The sequence below is a fragment of the Juglans regia genome, chromosome 2 (genome assembly GCF_001411555.2).
Source record: "Juglans regia cultivar Chandler chromosome 2, Walnut 2.0, whole genome shotgun sequence".
Taxonomy (NCBI): domain Eukaryota; kingdom Viridiplantae; phylum Streptophyta; class Magnoliopsida; order Fagales; family Juglandaceae; genus Juglans; species Juglans regia.
The window spans coordinates 26,608,971-26,630,020 of record NC_049902.1 but is presented as its reverse complement, the minus strand read 5'-3'; the positions used below and the strand labels follow the sequence as shown (position 1 = coordinate 26,630,020).

General features: G+C 36.5%; 2 protein-coding genes across 4 annotated transcripts; one reads left to right on the top strand and one right to left on the bottom strand.

Annotated features, from left to right (window-relative positions):
- The first annotated feature begins 4,513 nt into the window (after positions 1-4,513).
- LOC109008325 (pentatricopeptide repeat-containing protein At1g31920) lies at positions 4,514-6,867 on the top strand. Its single transcript, XM_018988379.2, has one exon. The coding sequence runs from the start codon at positions 5,002-5,004 to the stop codon at positions 6,817-6,819; it is 1,818 nt and encodes a 605-aa protein (XP_018843924.2). The 5' UTR covers positions 4,514-5,001; the 3' UTR covers positions 6,820-6,867.
- A 453-nt stretch (positions 6,868-7,320) lies between these two features.
- Positions 7,321-20,451, bottom strand: LOC109008326 (phosphomevalonate kinase, peroxisomal). Of its 3 annotated transcripts, none has more exons than XM_018988380.2 (11): positions 20,328-20,451; positions 20,148-20,217; positions 19,616-19,766; positions 18,021-18,118; positions 17,362-17,471; positions 17,222-17,274; positions 16,528-16,911; positions 15,419-15,523; positions 14,303-14,530; positions 11,377-11,496; positions 7,343-7,844 (listed from the first exon to the last, which is right to left on the bottom strand). In XM_018988380.2, exons 2-11 carry the CDS (start codon positions 20,153-20,155, stop codon positions 7,578-7,580), a joined length of 1,524 nt encoding a protein of 507 aa, XP_018843925.2. In that variant the 5' UTR covers positions 20,156-20,217; positions 20,328-20,451; the 3' UTR covers positions 7,343-7,577. The 3 variants fall into 3 exon arrangements, with proteins under 3 accessions (XP_035542941.1, XP_018843925.2, XP_035542942.1); XM_035687049.1 differs by having other exon boundaries at positions 20,148-20,230; positions 20,328-20,436; XM_035687048.1 differs by having other exon boundaries at positions 7,321-7,844; positions 20,148-20,436.
- Positions 20,452-21,050: the final 599 nt, after the last annotated feature.

The window sequence follows — 21,050 nt, the reverse complement described above, 5'->3', positions numbered from 1 at the left end:
CACAGAACCGTTTGTGGCCAAATTGACAGTAAATCCAAATTTTTGTTCAAATTACTAGCATAGAATTTACGAAATTTTTGCATTCATAAGATTGTTCTTCTTTTGTTTTTTCACAAAGTAATATAACTTGGATTAATCTTAGGAAATTTTGTAACACCCTTCCTAAGGGTTATGAGTATCACATAATTTTAATAAAATATAACTTGACAAGAGATCTCATATTTGATAATATAAAATTAGTATTTACTTCATAAAAATAATTGTATAATAGAATGTCTTCCAAAAATATTAAATGAATAAACTAAATAAAATTTGTATCATAAAAACAATTTTATTCTAGGAAGTCTGAAATTAAATCAAGTGCTCATTCTAATCCTAGCTTGCTTGCTCGTGTTCATCATCATCACTTGGGTGGTTAAAAACATGAAATAGACTAAAATGAGTCGAAGATTACGTAAGAAATTCATCACAACGTAAATACTATATTGGTACCATACATTTCAATGGCTATCTGATAAATTGATCTGATCTTATTTTACACTTAAACTTAAGATAGCTTACATGTCTTATGCGATGTGAAATGCATGATATACATACTAATATAAATAACTGTAAATTTCTGAATCTAAACATGATGCTGAATGACATGGTCATGTGCTATGCTTGATGACATGCTTGCATATGACATGTGTGGTGCATAAAAAATGACTATATAAATAACTGTAAATTTCTGAATCTAAACATGATGCTGAATGACATGGTCATGTGCTATGCTTGATAACATGCTTGCATATGACATGTGTGGTGCATAAAAAATGGCTATCAAAGAATTGGCTCTAATAATAATTTATAGAAATTGAATTGTAACTATCCTAATTTGTGATCAAATTACTTACCTTGTATCGCAAATTTCAAAATCTCAGTTTGTAGATCATTACCTATATGGAATACCATATGTCACTAATTTCCTAAAAAATGTTGTGACATTCTAATTAATTAAATTGATATCATAGAGAATAATTTAATAGGAATAATTTAATAAATAATCTTATATATGCTAAAATTAAGAAATAATAATAAGATTAAGAAGTCACAACATATTCCTTTATTTTCTAATTAATAATATAGCATAATAATTTTATCAAAATCCAATAACTAAAGATTGGAAATTCATTTTACTAATTAAACTTGATTATACTTAAAATTCAAATCCTTGTAATTTATTATCATAATCAAATCATAAATGAATACTTAATATAATTTAAACTGTATACAAGATATAAGTGTCAACTACATGCAACAAGGACTAAATTAAAACCAAATCAACATATTACATCTCTAAGTAAAAATAGGCCGACGTAAAGACACCCATTTTAAACACATTTTGTCATGCCCACACAAAAGTTAAAAACGTATCACTCCAAAGATTTCAAGAGACATTTTACAAAAACTGAAAAGTGGAGCTAAAAAGGTTGGAGGACATTATTTTGAAATAATCATAAAGCTTGCATGGCTTATGGGAAAGAGTACACAACAAAAGCTCAAATAGTAGTTTTATAATTAACTAAAAAACATGAAAAATTTTATGGAAAAACTGAATTAAGATAGAAATGGTGATACACGACAAAACCAAAAGGACAAAAATGAGACTACACAAACAATGAGGCTTTAGTTTCTAGAGACTTTTTACAGGAGTTAAAATATATTGTGTGAATGGTAATTTGGTGATATGCAAAGAGGTGCAGGACTTTATTGGACAAAGCTGAAATAAAAGTGAAGGAGATTCGACACAAATGCACGAAAACATAAAGAAACAAACATTGGAGAAGAAAGACATCATGCGAATCAGTGAGGTGCTTGGGCTTACCGTGAGAGAAAGCAGAAGTCGTGTGACGACGGATCTGGGTGGCTGGACATAGATATGTGACTGCAAAGCTTTAGAAGTAGAGAAATATTGTTAGACCGAAGAAAATGATGGTGAAGGAAAATAGAGATATCAGTGTGATCTTACCGAGAGGATGTCGGAGTGCAACTATGGTGGCTGGTGGCTGGAGATCAACGGTGATGGAAACTCTGAGAGATAAGTGGGATATGTGCCATTAGCTCGAGAAGGAGAGGGTCAAAACGGAAGAGAGTGTGTGCTACAGTTCCACTCACTGAAGGACAACTTGAGGTTGTGGGTTTTGTGAAGATCGACGGTGGTAGAAAATACTGTAAGAGGCCTCTGTTTGTGACGAAATACCGAGAGAAGAAAAGAACAAAAATACATTTAGCCTTAATGATGGTTACGGAGAAGGAATTAGGTAGATGAAGTGTGTAAATCGACGAGAACTTATCACGAAAAAGATAGGAAGTGACGAAGTTGGATGACGATCTACGCCAGTCACAACTGGGGTCTCCTTTGAACGGGGTGGTGGAGAAGCACAGATTGGCTGAGCTCTATTTGTTTATGTGAAACAGAGGCTGATTTCTCAATTGAGTTTGTGTTGTTTGCTATGTCAATGTGTTGAGGAGTCGACAGAGGGAAGAATATATAGATGGAGATTGTGGTTTGACGTGTTTAAACCGAAGTGATTCTAAAAATTCCAAGTAGGAGGGAGACTCGGTATGGTCACAAGATTAGAGAGATAAGCGTAGAGGAAGTGGTCTTGGCAATTTGAGTCATGGGGGAAGTGCAGTTTTAATTAAACATGTTTAGAAACACAAAGAAGTAAAATTTTTGATAGACTCTTAATTCTTAGTTAATAATTGATTTAAAAATGTTTATGAAACAACTGAAATAAATAACAAGATAAATACTTTAATAATAATAATAATAATGAGTAAATTTACTTTATTGTCCAAATTTTGAACCTGCATGTTACAAATTTAGACAAAACCAAACCAATCTAAGTCTATTTAAGAACAACCTCTTGACATGATAAGGATGAATACAATTAAAGAAAAATTATATTCATAAATTTGTCTTTTTTTCATAGGGAGGGAGGATTCGATCCTTGGCTCTTTTTTTTAGTGTAAACTTTCTGTCATTCATATTCATAAAAAGGTCAACCATTACATAATTTGTCTTTGTCTCTTGTCAACTAACTAAGTATAAACTCATGGCCATCCTTAATCCATACATTCTCATTCTCTAATTGCAAAGCTTCCCTAGCTAGAATGTGGGCCACTCTATTACTATCCCTATGTGAGTATTGCACTTTCCACTTAGGTTTATACATTAGAAACTCTTTTACATCTTCTATAATGTGACCCCTGTAGGATATATCTTCCTTATCACTATTACAATGTTGACAGCAGCTTGAGCATCTCTTCCATAACTACTTTTTGAAAACAAAGATCCTGGCATAACTCTAGAGTATTCCAGTGCCAAACATTCAGCCAATGCAGGTTGTGTCACATTGTTCTTTTGTCCACAAGCAGTAGCCATTACCTCACCCTTATCATCTCTGATAATAATGCTTATCCCCATCCTCTTGTTCTGTTGGTCGAGAGAAGCATCCCAGCTGGCTTTTACAAAACTTCTATCTGATTTTTTCCACTTCTACAATATCCTCCCAATTTGTGTTGCAGATGAAGTTTCCCTTGAACTCAATTGTGCTGACTGGAACTCTTGAAGACCATCTTTTGCTGATCTTATAACTCTGTCAGGGCTTTGAAACCTTTCTTCAAATATGTATTCATTCCTTTTGAGCCACAATCTCCTCATGACATAAGTTATTAGTTCTAAGTCAGCCTTTCCCAATTTCTCCATTAGTTTCTCTTAAAGATTAAGAAAGTTATCTTCTGTAGTTCCCCATTTCTGAATTGGGTTAGGAGGTTCTACCCACACATCATTTGTAGTCGGACAATTCCAAATTACATGTATAACATTCTCCTTCTCTCTAAAACAGATATGACAGAGGATTTTCCACTATTTTTCTGCAAAAAGGATTCTTCCTTGTTACAAGTAACTTGTTCCCTACTTTCCAAAGAAATATTTTCACCATTCCTGACACATTCAATTGCCAGATATTTTTTCATCTTGCATCCATGACCGATCGTTGGTTTTCTTACTGAAAAATCAAGGTGTTGCTAATTGATCCAAATGACCTTGACTATTAAGTTATATTATTGATTATTTTTTTGATAGCATAAATTATATTATTGATTTGAAAGCCCTATACATTAACGAATATTGAAAAAAAGTATTTGCATTTTGAGATTTTTATAAATAATAGATTACACAAAAGTAAATTTATAAACTGATATAATTTTCTGTGATTTATTAAATCTATTTTATACTAAAAGTAATTTTAAAATTTGACTACTACTTCAAATCATATCAATTTATAAATTAATTTTTATATAATTCTATCGTGGCTAAGGTATTTTCACGAGTTATGTAGTTCCTCAATAGGCAAAGTTCATACACAAATTTTTTTATGATTAAATGGAAAGGCTTTTTTTGGTTGTTGTGACGATTGTATTGATTTTACGTGAGTTGTGGGAGGGTCTAACGGTAAACGTGGTAATTTCGAAACTGAAGAAAAGAGGAATACGAGGGAGCCAACCCCCTTCTCCAAAAGACACAAACATTATCCTATCCAGAATCTGCTTGTCCCATAATCTGACACACTATTTCTGGCTGCCATTCTTTTGCCAATTTCATGGATGACATTCAAAATCCTCTCCAATCAACTCTACTCAAGCTGCTTCCTTCCTCGACGAACATAACTACTGCTATTACTCAAATGTTTTTCCCCTTTCTGAATTTCCCTTACTCGAATGTTTTTGTTACTTTTTTGCCTGTTTGATCGATACTCATCTCCTTTGATCCGTCATGGATCAGAAGCCTTAGACTTTCACAGGGTCATTTTCTCTCACTTTTCGTCTTATGTTTTTCCCAACTAGATGATAGTTTCGTGAATGAAATGCTGGGTTCTCCTGTCATTCCTTTTTTAACTGTGCTTCGCCGATAATAACAATCCAGATTGGTATTGTCATGGTGTGTGTGACAGGATGACTAGGACATCGGTCCTTAACCAAATTCATCTCTTGTTGCCGCCAAAAGATTCATCAAAAAGTACAGAATTCAACTTGAGATTGAAGGACCAAGATTGCTTGTCCCTATTGAAGAGATGCAAAAGTATGGAAGAATTCAAACAAGTCCATGCCCAAATGCTGAAACTGGGCCTCCTTTGTGACTCCTTCTGTTCAAACAATCTTGTGGCCTCTTGTGCTCTTTCGAATTGGGGCAGCATGGATTATGCCTGCTCTATTTTCCGGCAAATCGAGGACCCGGATACTTTTGTGTTCAACACCATGATCAGAGGGCATGCCAAGGATGCGAGCTTTGAGGAAGCTTTCCTTCTTTATTATGAGATGTTTGATAGAGGAATTGAACCTGACAATTTCACTTATCCGGCTCTTCTCAAGGCGTGTGCCCGGAGATGGGCACTTGAGAAAGGGATGCAAATCCATGGACATATATTCAAACTTGGACTTGAAGTTGATGTCTTTGTGCAGAACAGCTTAATCAGCATGTATGGAAAATGTGGGAAGATAGAACTTGCTTGTGCTGTTTTTGAGTTGATGAATCAGAAGACTGTTGCCTCTTGGAGTGCTATTATTGGAGCTCATGCTAGTTTGGGTTTATGGTGTGAGTGCTTGATGCTTTTTGGGGAAATGAATCGTGAGGGATGTTGGAGGGCTGAAGAAAGCACATTAGTCAGTGTGCTTTCCGCCTGCACTCATTTGGGTTCTTTTGATTTGGGAAGGTGCACGCATGGGTCGTTGTTGAGGAACATTAGTGGAATCAATGTTATAGTAGAAACTTCTTTGATAGACATGTATGTAAAAAGTGGGTGCTTAGAGAAAGGGTTGAGTATCTTTCAAAACATGGCCAAGAAGAACCAATTCTCCTACACTGTGATGATCTCGGGGCTCGCCATGCACGGACGCGGTAGGGAAGCTCTAAGAGTTTTCTCGGAAATGCTCGAAGAAGGTATGGTACCGGATGATGTTGTTTATGTGGGAGTGTTGAGTGCTTGTAGTCATGCTGGTCTTGTCAAGGAGGGTCTTCAATGTTTTGACAGGATGAAATACGAGCATCGGATTGATCCGACAATTCAACATTATGGCTGTCTGGTCGACCTCATGGGGCAAGCTGGGATGCTCAATGAAGCATCTGAACTTATCAACAGCATGCCCATTGAGCCGAATGATGTTGTGTGGCGGAGCCTGCTTAGTGCATGCAAAGCTCATCATAACTTGGAACTAGGGGAGATTGCAGCTAAGAACCTGGGCCAATTGAAGTCACAGAATCCCAGTGATTATGTGATACTATCGAATATGTATGCGCGAGCACAAAGGTGGGAGGATGTGGCTAGAATCCGGACAGAAATGGTTGATAAGGGCATTGAGCAGAAGCCGGGGTGCAGCCTAGTTGAGGTGAAGAGAAAAGTCCATAAGTTTGTTTCCCAAGATATGTCTCATCCTCAATGTCATGGCATTCAGGAGATGATCCACCAGATGGAATGGCAGCTGAAGTTTGAAGGCTATTCCCCAGACACATCACAGGTGTTGCTTGATGTGGATGAAGAAGAGAAGAGGGAGAGATTGAAAGCTCATAGCCAAAAATTGGCAATTGCTTTTGCACTCATACATACATCTCGGGGGTCTCCCATTCGGATAGCTAGGAATCTCAGGATGTGTAGTGACTGTCACACATACACTAAATATATTTCAATGATTTATGAACGAGAGATTACTGTAAGAGACCGTTATAGGTTCCACCATTTCAAGAATGGAACTTGTTCTTGTAGTGATTACTGGTGAAATTGATTATTTTTTCTGCCCCACCCAAATGATTAACTGGGAAGCTTCTTTTTCTCAACATCTTGAATGGTATTTCCACAAGATATGAATTCCATGAAAGTGCTGCAAAAGAACACAATTACCATACGGTAGATGAAATAAACATATCTAGAGAATCAGATCCTCCGAGTATTTTTCTCCTGCTAATGATAATCAAAGATCCATGAACACAATTACCATACGGTAGATGGAATCCGGTTTCTCAGGTTCCGGACCGGGCCGGAAAAAATCCAGCCCAGATGAATAGTCCCAAAGAAAGGACAATGCGTGCTTGTTGATAAAGGAAGAGGAATACCGCTGTTTACTTGATGGAAGGATGCATACAAGTTCAAGAATATGGCCTCCTGGATGGATACAAGAGAGAATTTGAAATTGTTTTTCTTTTCAAGCTAGAAATGGCTGTCACGTTTATCATCCAATCTTAAATTAAGAATGAAAACGAGGACATGAAGACTTTCAGAATTTTCATAAACTGTTCTCAAAGAAGAAGAGAACCATTATTTTTTTTATTATTTTATCTCTCGAGGAAAACCAAAATGAGAAGGTGTAGACAATGGAAATTTGCCATTAAATATGATGGCAAATAAAATCTATATCTGGACAGTCTGCTGGATGAATAACTTCGTTTATTTTCGGGCGTTCATAGAAATTACAACAGATCTAAACCTACTTTTACCGTTAAATTAAGGATCTTTTTCTTCTGGTTTGCAAATATCGGTTCATTCGATATGAACGGAAGAAACGGCTGCTGTGATCCCCTTGGTTCGTGGATCTCCACTTTCTAAAGAAACACCACGAGGATCTTCTCTAACTAACAAGGCCAAAACATTGACTGAACTCCATACTTTGCTGACATTGCTACCAGAATCCCCCAAGGTAACAGCGAAGATTGCATCGAAGCCACCTGCTCCAGGAACTCCAGCCAACAAAACTCCTTCCATGTTCATTGTAGTATCCAAAAGCTGAGTTTGTGATTCGGGTTCAATCTGCAAATTTGGAAAGTTAAACTCAAAAATCGCACCTAATGAAAAATTTACGAAGGGTAAAAACATGGGAAAATTTCTGTGTATGCACAAAATGAAAACACCAGTTATGGGGCTATCAGATATAGCTAAATTAACTTGCAGATTGTGTTGGTAGTCTGTAACTTTTCCCATCAGAGAGTTGGAAACTAGAAATCCTTTAAAAAAGTTATCAACCAGAATGTTTAGGGCTTAACTTGGGCTAAAAATGAACCAAGTTACTTGACCTTTGGCTGATAAAGGTTGTTAGGACAATCTGCTACTTGCTCAATCTTAATATAAATAAATTTATTAACCTTATCTCCTCCCATCGGTCTAAAGATTTTGGAAGAGCTGGTATTTTTTTAAAAGTAAAAGATAGATAAAAAGCACCATAATTCAACACAGTATCAGAGTAATGATCCTGATTTGAATGTTGAATCCACACATCACCTCCACTTCAACTACTTATTGCACTTGCTGGGCCCAACATATTAAGAGGGAGAGTTGCAACATAAATAGAATGATTAAATTCATCTCATCTGCATAAGCTTTTGGGACAACTTGTAATCTAAAACATTCAAAAAAACAACACACCAGGGCACAAAGGATCAAATGTATATTGTAACATCCTCATGCCACCTAAAATTCATCACTTCCCATATGTCTTGGCTTGACTTTCTTTGCTGAAAAAACCAAGCTACTTGACTCTGGATTAATTTGATTAAAGTGTTCATTCAACAGATTGTACTTGAATTAGCAAACCAACCACTTGGCTTTACATGGTTTGCCTGCAGTTATGCACTTAACATTGAATATTAGTATGATTCACCGTGAAACAGATACATGTGTTCTCACCTAAAGTTAAGGCTATTCCCTCTCTTCATGTCGAATAATGAGTGACTGATGCTAGGATCAGATTCAGAGAAGAAACAAGCATGGAATCATATATGTAGCAGAATTTTTAACACCAATAAACTATTTGAATCCATGGATGGAGGGAGGGCTGTTCAACTTGAGCATGAAATCAATGTTGAATCAATCATCGAGAGAGGCCCCACCAAGAGTAATTGAGACCCTCACCTTGAATAGATTGGATGGTAGTGCTAGAAGCTCAGCACGCCTCCCACTTCAGCATCTCCCATTATGACCACTTGCTGCTACGATCCATGGTCATACTGTTTACAGGTAGTAAACTAACTAGCTTGGGATGCTCAATGGAAGTTTTGACCGAATCGAAGAGATGGTTACTATGTCAGGTGGGTTATACGTTAGATGGACTTTACTTTGGCCTGGGGTTGAAAGAACATTCATTCAAGGACCCATTACAGGGCAGGGTGAAACCAACAACACACAGGCTGTGCAATAACAAGAGCCAAAAAGACAATTGCATAAAAATGATAGGATTTATACTTAAACAACATCAGTGGTATTTTCTGAGGTAAGCCTTTAAAATATAGGTGCTAAACTATAGTAGCCGGAGGGCCCCAGGCCCCTGATATTATAGAGCCCAAGGGCAGCTGCTAGGCCAAGCAACCAATTAGAATCCTAAAAACTAGTCACCTGTGAGAAATTCGAGTCAGGTCTCTTAACCCTAGACTTTTCCTCTTCTACATTGTCCAAGCTGGATTGCCATGCCAACTAAAGCAGAAGTTGAAGCTCCTCTGTAAGGCTTTATCTGCAACTTACTTGAATTTTGCAGTCGAGTTGATTAAAAGAGTAAAAAGACAAAAAAGCAAGACCCCAACTTCATGCTTCCCATCAGAGCGAGATGAAGAAAGGAAAAAAGGTGCATTGAACTAGAGAAGTTAGAAAAAGTCAATCTTGAATGGTTCAGTTATGTCTCTATACTATCAGTTGCTTAATTTATCCACCAATGCCTTGAAAAGGTTTCATCATAAGAATTTGCCTGACTGTCAATGGCCTGACAAAATAATTGCTAGAGTGGCTGATGTTATCATGCATCCAACATTGTAAATGCTGACATTGCCCAAAATGAGCCATATCAGCAAACTCATGAAAAGAAATAACTTAGCATTCCAAAAACTCAAGTAAAACATGAGCCATGCACTTGCCCGTGGCTACATCATCTTTTTGGCTAGCATGTTTCTATTTCACAAAAAGAAAAAGAAAAAAAACCTCAAATCGTAGCAGCAGGCTTTGACCTCGGAATGAGGGCTTACCCCAAAAGTACCAGAGGAAGTCAACCTAGGATTCCAATTAAATTGCTTGGTTGGTCATGGGAGAAGTTTGTAGGCGTGTCTTAGAGACTTATGGAGCGAAGTGTTCAGTCGAATAGGGTTAAACTAGGTGATGCCTGCTACAGTGGTAGAGTTATTGCTAGTTGGGTAATGCCGGGGGGTGCGCCACAAATGAAAGCTGTGTAGAAGATGGTTCCTATCTACATTATGTGGTGTATATGGCGAGAGCATAACGAGCGGACATTTGAAGACAAGGAGTGGACAATAGAGGAACTTAGAACTTTATTTTTCCGCACCTTATTTCTTTGGGCTATTGCTGTAGATTTTAATTGCCTAAATATACATGATTTTCTTGTTTCTTTTATAGATAAAACTAGATAGATTTTATCTCTTGTATACTACCTTGTGTACTTGGGTTATGCCTATTCCTATTAATCTACCGTTTACTTATCAAAAAAAGAAGTTTGTAGGTGTGCTCCTCTTTCCATACCCAAACTACTGTCCTGTTCTTCTCTCTTTCTTGCCAACTGAATCCCTAATTTTCAACCATTATTCTGATTTTTCAAGAAATTGATTGTTCCTCATCAGCAATATGCAACTGAAGTTAACCCAGTCATGGCGACACTTCAGTTTGAGCCAAGTTATGTTAATAATACCAATACAACTCAGACGAGTTAGTAGCTTGGTTGTGTTGACACAGACATTTTATGAAACCTTCAAGCTCTGTTTTCTCCACACCACTCCAATCAAAATAATATGTTTAGCTACTTTCAGCCACAAATCAGAAGCAAAAAATCTAGCAAACAACAAGATTTTGAGAGCAAAATGAGCAAATAAAATCTCTAAGATAAAAAGAGAACAAAGAAATCTTCTTCTTCTTCTCTCTATGCAGTACATTATTTCTTTTATTCCCCCCAAGAGAATTCATCTCTTTACCATCTTTCTGCCAGGAAGATTTGTATATTTAAAAATTGACCACAGGCATTTCGAATAGAGTCTTGCTTTTCACCATCACTTAATAAAAGATCACTGTTTTTCACCATCACTTAATAAAAGATCACTGTTTTTCATTCTTGTTATGTTTTCTATCGCTATATTGCAACATATTAAAATAAATCAGAAAAAAAGACTGAGTGGAGACCCACATTATTAAGTGTTACCTGAGTATGGACGACATAACACTCTTACTCTATTTCAAACAATTTCATTCTTGTTATGTGAATTTTCCACCTTAACAAACATTCTCCTTAGAATAGCAAAAACATATATACGAAAAGAAGAATAAGAAACAAGCACCCAAAGAGAAAAGAACCTACCGGAACACCTGCAGCCTCACCCATCTGGCGCATATGATATCTGATCCCAAGCATAGCATCTCTTGCTCCTAACAATGCTTTAACAACTTTTTTCCTTGGTTCAGAAGCTTGCTCCGACCACTGTTCAGAAAATTTACAAGTCAAAAATCAAACTTTGAAAAAATAAAAAGCAGAAAGCAGAAATGTTAAGCTCAGCAAATTTACAGCTGAAATGGACTAGGAAATGTCACCAACTTGCCCATGACCCACCAAAAGCAGACCCTGTTGGAGTTTTGAAGTTCACAATTTGAAAATGAAGCTCAAGCTACACTTCCTTTACATACATGAATCCATGGTAAGACATGTAAAAACCATGATAATAAGCCAGACATTAGTCACTTGCTCTCCCCAACTCCCCACCCTCTAAGAAACCATACACCAAAAAAAGAAAACCACGAAGATAAATTAAAAAAAAAGAAGACAGTGACCGAATTAATTGGATGAAAAAAATCCACCAATCAAATAGTCGTCACAGACTAATAAGTTCGTCATGACAGTTATAGTGGAATAAAACAAGCAAAACTTTTTTTGAAATTATCTGTGTTATTCAGAGGCAATGCAGTCTACCAATTTTGTTCATCCCATTAGACAACTTTGAGAATGGAATTTTGGATATTCCCTTAAAGCATTTGGCAGCCCATAATTATTTTTTTGATAAGTTAAAATTTATTAAGCACAATGTAATAGGCGAAACCCAAGTATACAGAAAGTATACAAAAGAAACACCTAGTTTCATTCTAATACCAGAAAAGCGAAAACAAGAACTCGTTCACAGCCCCTCCCTTGAGTACAATAGCAGAATACCAGCTAAGTAGAGTGCTTATAAAAAACTTCCAAAATGCATCTCTATTGTGTTCCTTATCATTAAAGCACCTCTCGTTTCTTTCCAACCAAATACACCACATAATACACAGAGGCATCATTTTCCATGCAGCTGCCACTTGGGAACAAGTATGCATTTGAAAGTTGGTCCAGCTTGCTAGAAAATCGACCACTGCTTTTGGCATAACCCAGCTTAGCCCAACCCTTCCAAACACTTCATCCCACAGCACTTTAGTCATTTTACAATGAAGTAGTAGATGGTTCACTGATTCCGCTTCTTTCCTGCACATAAAGCACCAATCCAAAACAATCATTCCGTGCTTCCTCAAGTTATCTATAGTCTGAATATTCCCTATTGCTGCTGTCCATACAAAAAAAGTCACCCTTGTCGGAACATGAGCCTTCCAAATCCTCTTCCAAGGAAAGCAAATATGGTGCTGATTCAGTATCACCTTATAGTATGACCGAATTGTAAACTTTTTAGAGGCTGTTTGTCTCCAGCATAGTTAGTCCCTGCCCTGTCTTCTTATCTCCACTGAATACAACAATCTGAAAAAATCACTAACCTCCTCTACTTCCCAATCCTGGGCAGATCTGGAGAAACTTACATCCCAAAGCACCACTCCATCGGAAAAACCCATCAACTCTGAAACCACACCAAACATCAGACCAGAATCTGATTTTTGAACCATCACCAACCGAAAAGTTAACTTGTTTCAAGAAACAACCCCAACCTTTCCTAATAAACTTCCATAGATTCACTCCATACGAACCCCTACACTCCTTGGTGCACCAACCTCCCCAATTACAACCATACTTTCGATCGATCACCCCCCTCCACAATGCTTCCTCTTCCCCCATGGTATCTCCATAGCCACTTTCCCAACAACGCCTTATTAAAACTACATAAGCTATGAATACCCAATCCTCTATCAACAATCGGGTAACAACTTTTTTCCAACTCACTAGGGGAGTTCTAGGTCTCGTTTGTTTTCAGAAAACATCTTATCTTATCTCATCTCATCTAATCATTACAATTTTTTCAACTTCTAATACAAAATAAAATAAACAATTCAACTTTTCAAATTCCAAAACAAAAATAATATTAAAAAATATATTTTAACAATACTTTATTCAACTTTTTAACTTTAATCTCGTCTCATCTCTGAAAACAAACGAGCCCTTAGTCTCCTCTCCCATGCCTCCCCACAAAAAAATCTCTATACAATTTTTCAATACGATTGGCCACACCAACTAGTAAAGGGAATAAAGAAAGGAAGTAGGGAGGGATATTAGAGAGAGTACTCTTTATAAGAGTTATCCTACCCCCTTCAGATAAATATGTCCTTTTCCATGCTGCCAACTTCCTCTCTATCTTCTCGACCACCCCATCCCAAATGTGTTTGGCCTTAAAAGATGCCCCTAGCGGTACTGGCAGCCCATAATTATTAGGCTTAAACTATCCATATTCTATTTGTAAAAGGTCTCTGATGAAAGGAAACTTCTTTTTCTTTTTTAGGTAAGCAAAATAGAAGTGCTGCAATAGTGATCTAAAACTTTCAGTATTTACCAACAAGATGAAATATCAGCTTTATAATGTTTTCTAAAATTCAAAACAGAAGCTTAAGGACTTATTTCTTGTCAGTAATGATCCTATAATCTGGTCCCACAGATCCTACCCAGGACAAATTTAAATTGCTTAACTTGATATTAAGACTTTACATGATGCTTTGCATAACGAGGAATATTTTCCAAGACATTCAAGGAAAAAATATAAAGGCAAGTGCGGTAGAAAAGCTACCGCATAATTCCAGAATTCATATATTCGTCTCTCCTTAGCCAATTAGCCAAAGTTCAGGTAGTCCACAGGGAATGAACCTCTAAATTAAATGATGACCATAAAAAAGATGAAAACATTTTTCTTGATATGGAGACCAAAATGATGCAGCCTACATATGTATCTCAAACTCCTAAAGAAAAAAAATCCTTCCATATGGTTTTTCATTGCCAGAGAATCATCACTGAGAAATGTAGCAGATGCACAAAAAATGAACTCGAGAATTACCTTGTCTGGCCTAAGCCCACTGCAGTCGTTTATTACGGATTTATATGCATCCCAGTGTTCTTCTGCAAGTTTGCTTAAACTATTGAGTTGTACTTCAAGTGAAAAATTCGCCTCTGACAACTTCCTCCATGTGTCTAGGGATTTCTCAGGGTCAGACTTCTGCCACCTTTTCACAGCACCTACCATCGATGGTGTGGATGAACCTCCAGTTCCTGGTTCTCCTAGTACCTTCAAGAAGCACAATAACCAATAAGAGCAGGCATTCTTCGAAGTATTTTTAAGAAACAAAGATGATTTTTTACACCTCTGTTTAAGGAAAGCAAAAGAAGAGAAGAGAAACAAGATATTGTTGGAAAGTTCTGTTTTGCAGACCAGTTTTCCATTCCTTATTTGATTACTTTTTTCAGATATACACTTATGATGTTGTTATTTACACATATTTACTCCAATATTTCAACTTAAATGGACGCAAACGCTTCAATCAAAGAACCACTAAACTGAACACATTATACACATTACAAAATTAAAACCCACTGCACAGTGCACATGAAGATTGTCTGATTGAGATATAGATTTTCAGTTAAACAGGTTTTTACATTTGCTATGACAAAACAGAAAAGTTTGTACTGATACTGTTCCATCCAACAAATCGAAAAGCCATTACAGGTAGCTACATCAATTTTGTTTTATATTCATGTAATTAAAAAGGAAAATTATATACACTATACTACTATCCCACTTTCATCCCACTAAATAAGATGTGACACATTTGTCACCATTAAATGATCATTTATTGCATGCTTATTTATCATCTAATGGTGATAAATGTGCCACATACTACTTAGTATGATTAAAATAGGATAAGAGTGTGGTGTATAACATTGCTCAATTAAAAAGTACCATTCTTAGTACTATGCTTTATCAAAAAAAAAAAGAAAGAGAAATTGAAACAGGCTGAAACAACTCATGTGAAGTAGGGTATTAGAACTAGAGAGGGAATGTGGTATTTCGTTAAATAATTTATCTGCCTGCATAATATCTACAAGCATCTCATAAACGCTTTTATATTTGCAAACACGCATATATTATTACAAATTTTAAATTTAGATTTCTTACAAGGGTCATCAATGGTGGCAAGGAAAACTTAGTACTCTCATGGTCCCATTTCCCTTTTAAAATATCTGCAATCACTTCTTGTAAGGGCGATGCTTTTGCTGCAACCTGCAATGTTCAAATAAATAAAATCAGTTGTGGCAACTTAAGCAAGACAATCTGGACACTCTTTCTGGTTTTCAATTTGCTTATATTTTCTTTCCTTATTTCTTCTTTTCCTATTTTCTATTTTCTTCTTTTTGGAGACACGTTGGGGGATGAGACTACTTGTAAATAAAAATGAGCCAATAAGAAGTAGAGAGTCACAAGTTGTAACGCCTCAATGGAAGGCCCAAACCACAGGTCTATACTCCAAATGGACTAGTCAATTATACAATTGGAGCCCCATTGAAACCTTATAAAGAGCAAGAACTTCTCATTCTCAAGGAATGTAGGATCCCATACATCACCTATCCTTATCCTTATTATAAGGGGATATCATAATTTACCCCCCTTAAATTTCCGACGTCCTCGTCGAGCCAGTTTGTCGTAAGGTGGCACGGCTCAAGTCCTACGTTTATAGTTTGGATAGACTATGATACCATTTGTAACGCTCCAATGAAAGGCTCAAACCACAGGCCTATACTCCAAAAGGACTAGTCAATGATACAATTGGAGCCCCATTGGAACCTTATAAAGAGTAAGAACTTCTCCATACACCTCCTACCCTTATCTTTATCATATGGGGTATCACACAAGCTCCCCGTAGAACTAAATGACTAGCCCATAACCCTTTAAAGTTAATAAGGGTTAGGCATGGTGTATCACATCAAAGAGTTGAAAGTATATTTCCTTAAAAGGCTTTGCACAACACACTGCAAACTGTACTCACAAGAGGGAGGCCACACAAATTTGAATGCGTATTAAACTCAAGGTAAAAGGTAAATCATAGTGAAGCCTATGCTTATCATCCATGTGTTCACGAAAAACTAGTAAAGTCAGCCTAAATTATATATGCCCTCCACGATTATTGTCTGACAGCAAAATTTGGACAAATGAGAATCAGGGTGTAGTCTCTCCGTACAATGAATGACCACCCGTAAGACAAACAAACACCCCACCCACCCACACACCTGAGCTGAAGAAATCACATCCGGTGAAAACCGGACATAACGTTGACTGCCATAAACAGCAGAACTGACATCAAACCCACTGCCAACTTTCCCTTGTGCAAGACAGTGAGCAGTTTGAGCTATTATGTGTATCACGTCAAGATCAGCAGTACCCTTCTTCTCTTTGTGTTGTTCTTTAGTTGAGTTTAGATTAACAACTCCAAGGTAATGGAGTAAAGCAGCAACCACAGCAGTTGTCATTGCCGCTGACGAACCCAATCCAGTTTTAGCAACTTCTGGCTTGCGATTGTCAGCATTTGACTCCTCTATGTTGAAGGTAATCGATGAAAAAGGTGGAAGGGAAGCTAATGCTTCTGGCGTCAAAGGTAGCCCACGCGCTTCAATCTATGAAAAGGGTAGAAGATGTAAACATCTCAAACTAAAACTTTGGAATGGATTTATTAAGAAAAGAACATATAGTTGAAGGCAAGCTTAATTAGAACAAGTTTAATCAGAGAATATTGGCACTTTACCAAACAAGCACGGAATACAGTCTGTAAAGGCAAGTGTTAAGAAGATAAACGCTTGAGGGAAAATTTTACAAAGAACAAGAAAGAAAATTTAAAATAAGTAAAAAAAAAAAAAAATGAGAGAGAGAGAGAGAGTTTCCACCAACAAATTGAAAAATAGTTAAGTATCATAGAAGGGTAAATACCTGATTCCGATATGAATAGAACTCATTGGAACCTAAAATTGTGATATCAAGACCTGCATAATAATCCAGTTAAAATATTAGATCCTTGAAGCTGGAAACCTTTACATTGATAGAGAAACACAGGAAGCATCAAACATTACCCTGTAGAAGTAGTTTCTGTAACAACTCTTTCTTATTATCATCAAATGTTGCATGCGCAGCTGCCACAGTGTATTGCACTGCTTGTTCCACAAACGGGTTCCTTGACTCACTGAAATTTTTTAGCCAATATAATAAATATCACTTAAACAATTCATTTGACCAGGTTCTCTTTATCATTTGCACATGGTTGGTGAGTATGAAAAAAAAGTAAAATTAATCATCTTCGGAGAAGGCCCAGCATTCTCTATAACCATTTTGTCACATGGAAGCAATGCTGTTTAAATAATTGATAATGGACAGAAAGTATGCAAAAGAATATCCCCAAGAAGAAAAACGAGAAGAGCAAGTCGAGCAAAAGAGCAAAAAAAAAATCAATGAGCATCAATGAAATAAAAAAACTTAAAATATATTTGGAGAATTTTTTTTTGATAACCATGGGTGTCCGGGCCAGCTTGTGCGCACCTCGACTAATCCCATAGAGCCCTGAAGTTAACGACCAAGTAAACCTCCAGTGGCCCTAAAGGGACTCGAACTAGTGACCATTGGGGAGCAAACCCAAGGTCGGACCAGCTGAGCTACCCCTCAGGGTTTATATTTGGAGAATTGAAGATCTAGAATTGATAAACGCCCACGACTATCATAAATAACAAAAACTTGCCTTGAGGAGACACACTGAAGTGTCATGTTTTTAAGTTCCAACTTATACAAGCTTTCTCTGGAAAGTTGAGGAGATGTTAACTTCACATCTGTCCATGCCTGAAAAGCGATACAGAAAGTTGCAAGAAATTCAGCACCGTGTTAACAATATTCCCAACGCAGGCTTGTCCTAACGAGTCAACAACATTATTTGTCAACACAAGGAATTGAATAAAAGTTATTGAACAATGGATGCAGATAGCAGCATATGAGAAAATCATGCCGCTCTAAAACAAGTACTCAGAGCATCACCTCATTTCACTAAACGCCACTATAGCCAGCATTTGGCCTGACTTGGAAGAATACAGCTCATCAGAGATTGGCTGGGTTGATTGCAATATAGAAGCAAATCAACAAAAGGTCAGTCATGCTTATAACTCAGTGAACCAGCCCATTTTAAGGTGAATTTGCACCTCTCAAGTTCCATCCCTACACCTTCGGCATTCATGCTTATATCTCTGGGAACCAGCCCAATTTAGGGTTAGTTCAACCTACCAAGTTGCATCCCTACATCTTCGGCATTCATAGCCAGGCAACAATTGAGTTTCATAGTTGGCCACCAAGAAACTGCTCTGCAGTCCATTTCTCAACTCAGCTTATTGTCCTATCTCACAGCACTTCCAAACTTTGATACAGCCCTCCAAAAATATCCATATGAGACATCAATACTTGAGTCTCACATGACATGGGTTTGGTGTTTACGTGTATCTTATTTTCAAGTAAGATTTAGATACTCTATCAAGTTATCATTGGCTTACACTAGGGGCTAGGATGGCATTGTATTATGTTGGTAAGTATTTGCTGAAAAAATTGATTCTGAAAGGCTCATTTAACACTATGGTTGTTACACCATGGGAGAAAAACATTATCGTCAATTAGCATGTTAGAGTTTATTAAAACAAAACAAAACAAGAAAGTAATCCAGCAGAAAAAATTGTCACCAAAAGAGATGAAGCTCCAGAAAACCCAATTATTGGTTTCTGAATGAACTTATAGAACAGACTCTCAGAAACAATGTCCAAGATTAGCAGTTCAAGAATGATGAAACAGCTTTCTTTTGCAATCTGCCAAGACTGGCCATAACAACTATTTATCTCTGTGAACTTTTTTCTAATGATCTAAACAATGGCTCAAAAGTAAAAGAAAGTTGACCACTTCTTTTGGGTTAACAAGTAGGTCTAATGTATGCTATAACCCCCGAGGATAGATAACGTGAAACCATTTGGTTGCAATATTCAGACTAATTAATTTTTTTTTTTACATCTTTTCCCTTCCCCAATTGTTCACAGAAAACAAGCGGAGAGCTTGTATACTCCACTTGTTACTCCCATTTCCCACTTCACACTATTGACATGGCACGCTCTGTCCCATTATAAGAATTTCAGACAGTCTGAAGAATAGCAAATGCTACCTCAACGGCTCAACCACTTGCAGAGAAGAAAATTGACAAGCATCACCGATTGCAGAGGAGGAAGTTGACACACAAGAATCAACAAAAAGATGAAACCAATGACATCAAACTCACTCGACAAAGGACAGAGTAGAAGAATAACACACCCACGCCCAGCTGTCGGGCTTGATCTCCTCGTGAAGTGGTTTCACAATTGCGAAAAACCGAGCGTTGGTACTGAGCACAAGCCCTGCATTTGGCCTCTCCAAAATAAGGTATCCCCCAGTCAACAAGACCTTCCCAGGAGCAGAAGCAACACTGTGTGAGCATTAAAATTTTCCAAATTAGAATACATACCTCTTCCTTTTAGGAGCATTACAACTGAGATTCGCCAAATAAGACAGTTACCGTCCATTAGTTTGCTCTAAAAATAAAACTACACAAAATAAATGCTAAAAATCTCCTATGCTATATTGATTCCTGAATTCCGAAAAGAAAATTCGTTTTCCGACTAGAGTTTTTTTTCTTTCTTTCACTCCGTTACACTGGATCCCCAATACTTAAATCCTAAAAAAACTAAAACCCAATACTTTTTTCCTCTCAATCGTTACTCTTTCTCAGCTACCAAACAGAGAAACAAACATAGAATTTGAGGCCCAATTCAAGAACCAACATCGCAAATTTTGGGAAGAAACATACACGGCCATAGCTCTCTGTCTCTGTCTCTAGAGTTGTCACAATTTGATCTTGATGTAAAAATTGTGATTGGCTGCGATCAAAGTCTCCAAGTTTTTATAGTTTAGATATGTTAGTCAAAGAAAAAAGATGGTACAAATAAAAATGGAGGAGGAGATCGCGGTGCCGGGGAGTTGTATGCACCTCTTTCGGATTCACAATTCAAACTTCCAGCGAAGACGACGACAGACTCAAAACTCGTTGTTTCTGTCGATGTCGTTGGTTTGGTTTTGACGTCAAAGTTTTCAACCTTCTGCAGCGGTGCCATAGTGTTCATTAAGTTAAAATTATGACTTATGAGTGCATCACCACCAACAAACGAAAAAATAAAATAAAATAATAATGCTACATTTACTTACGGCTAATTCCAAACCTATCTCAAGTCATTCTTATAATTTTTTTAAATTTTAATATAAAATATAAAAAATAATTTAAAATTTTTAAATCTTAAAATAATAATAATAATATTTTAACAATATTTTATTTAACTTTTAACTTTCATCTCAATTTAACTTAACTCAGTTTAATATCCAAACGCTACCTTACAATTTTATTTATAAGATTATGTTTTTAGTTTTTTTTAAATTCAAATTTTAAATTTTTAAATTCATAATTTTAAGTATATCAATAATTAACATGTGAAGAAATAAATTTTTTGTAAATTTTTTCTTAAATACATTTAACATTTTTCAAAAGATAAGAAAAACCCAACATTTTCACATATTTTTTTAATTTTATTTTTAGTAAAATGGAAATTGCCACAAATCTTATTATATAGCCACAAATTTTATTTTACAATAAGAAATTGAGCAAATAAATACTAATTACTTCAAAATTAATAATTAATTCAAAATTGTGTTAATTATC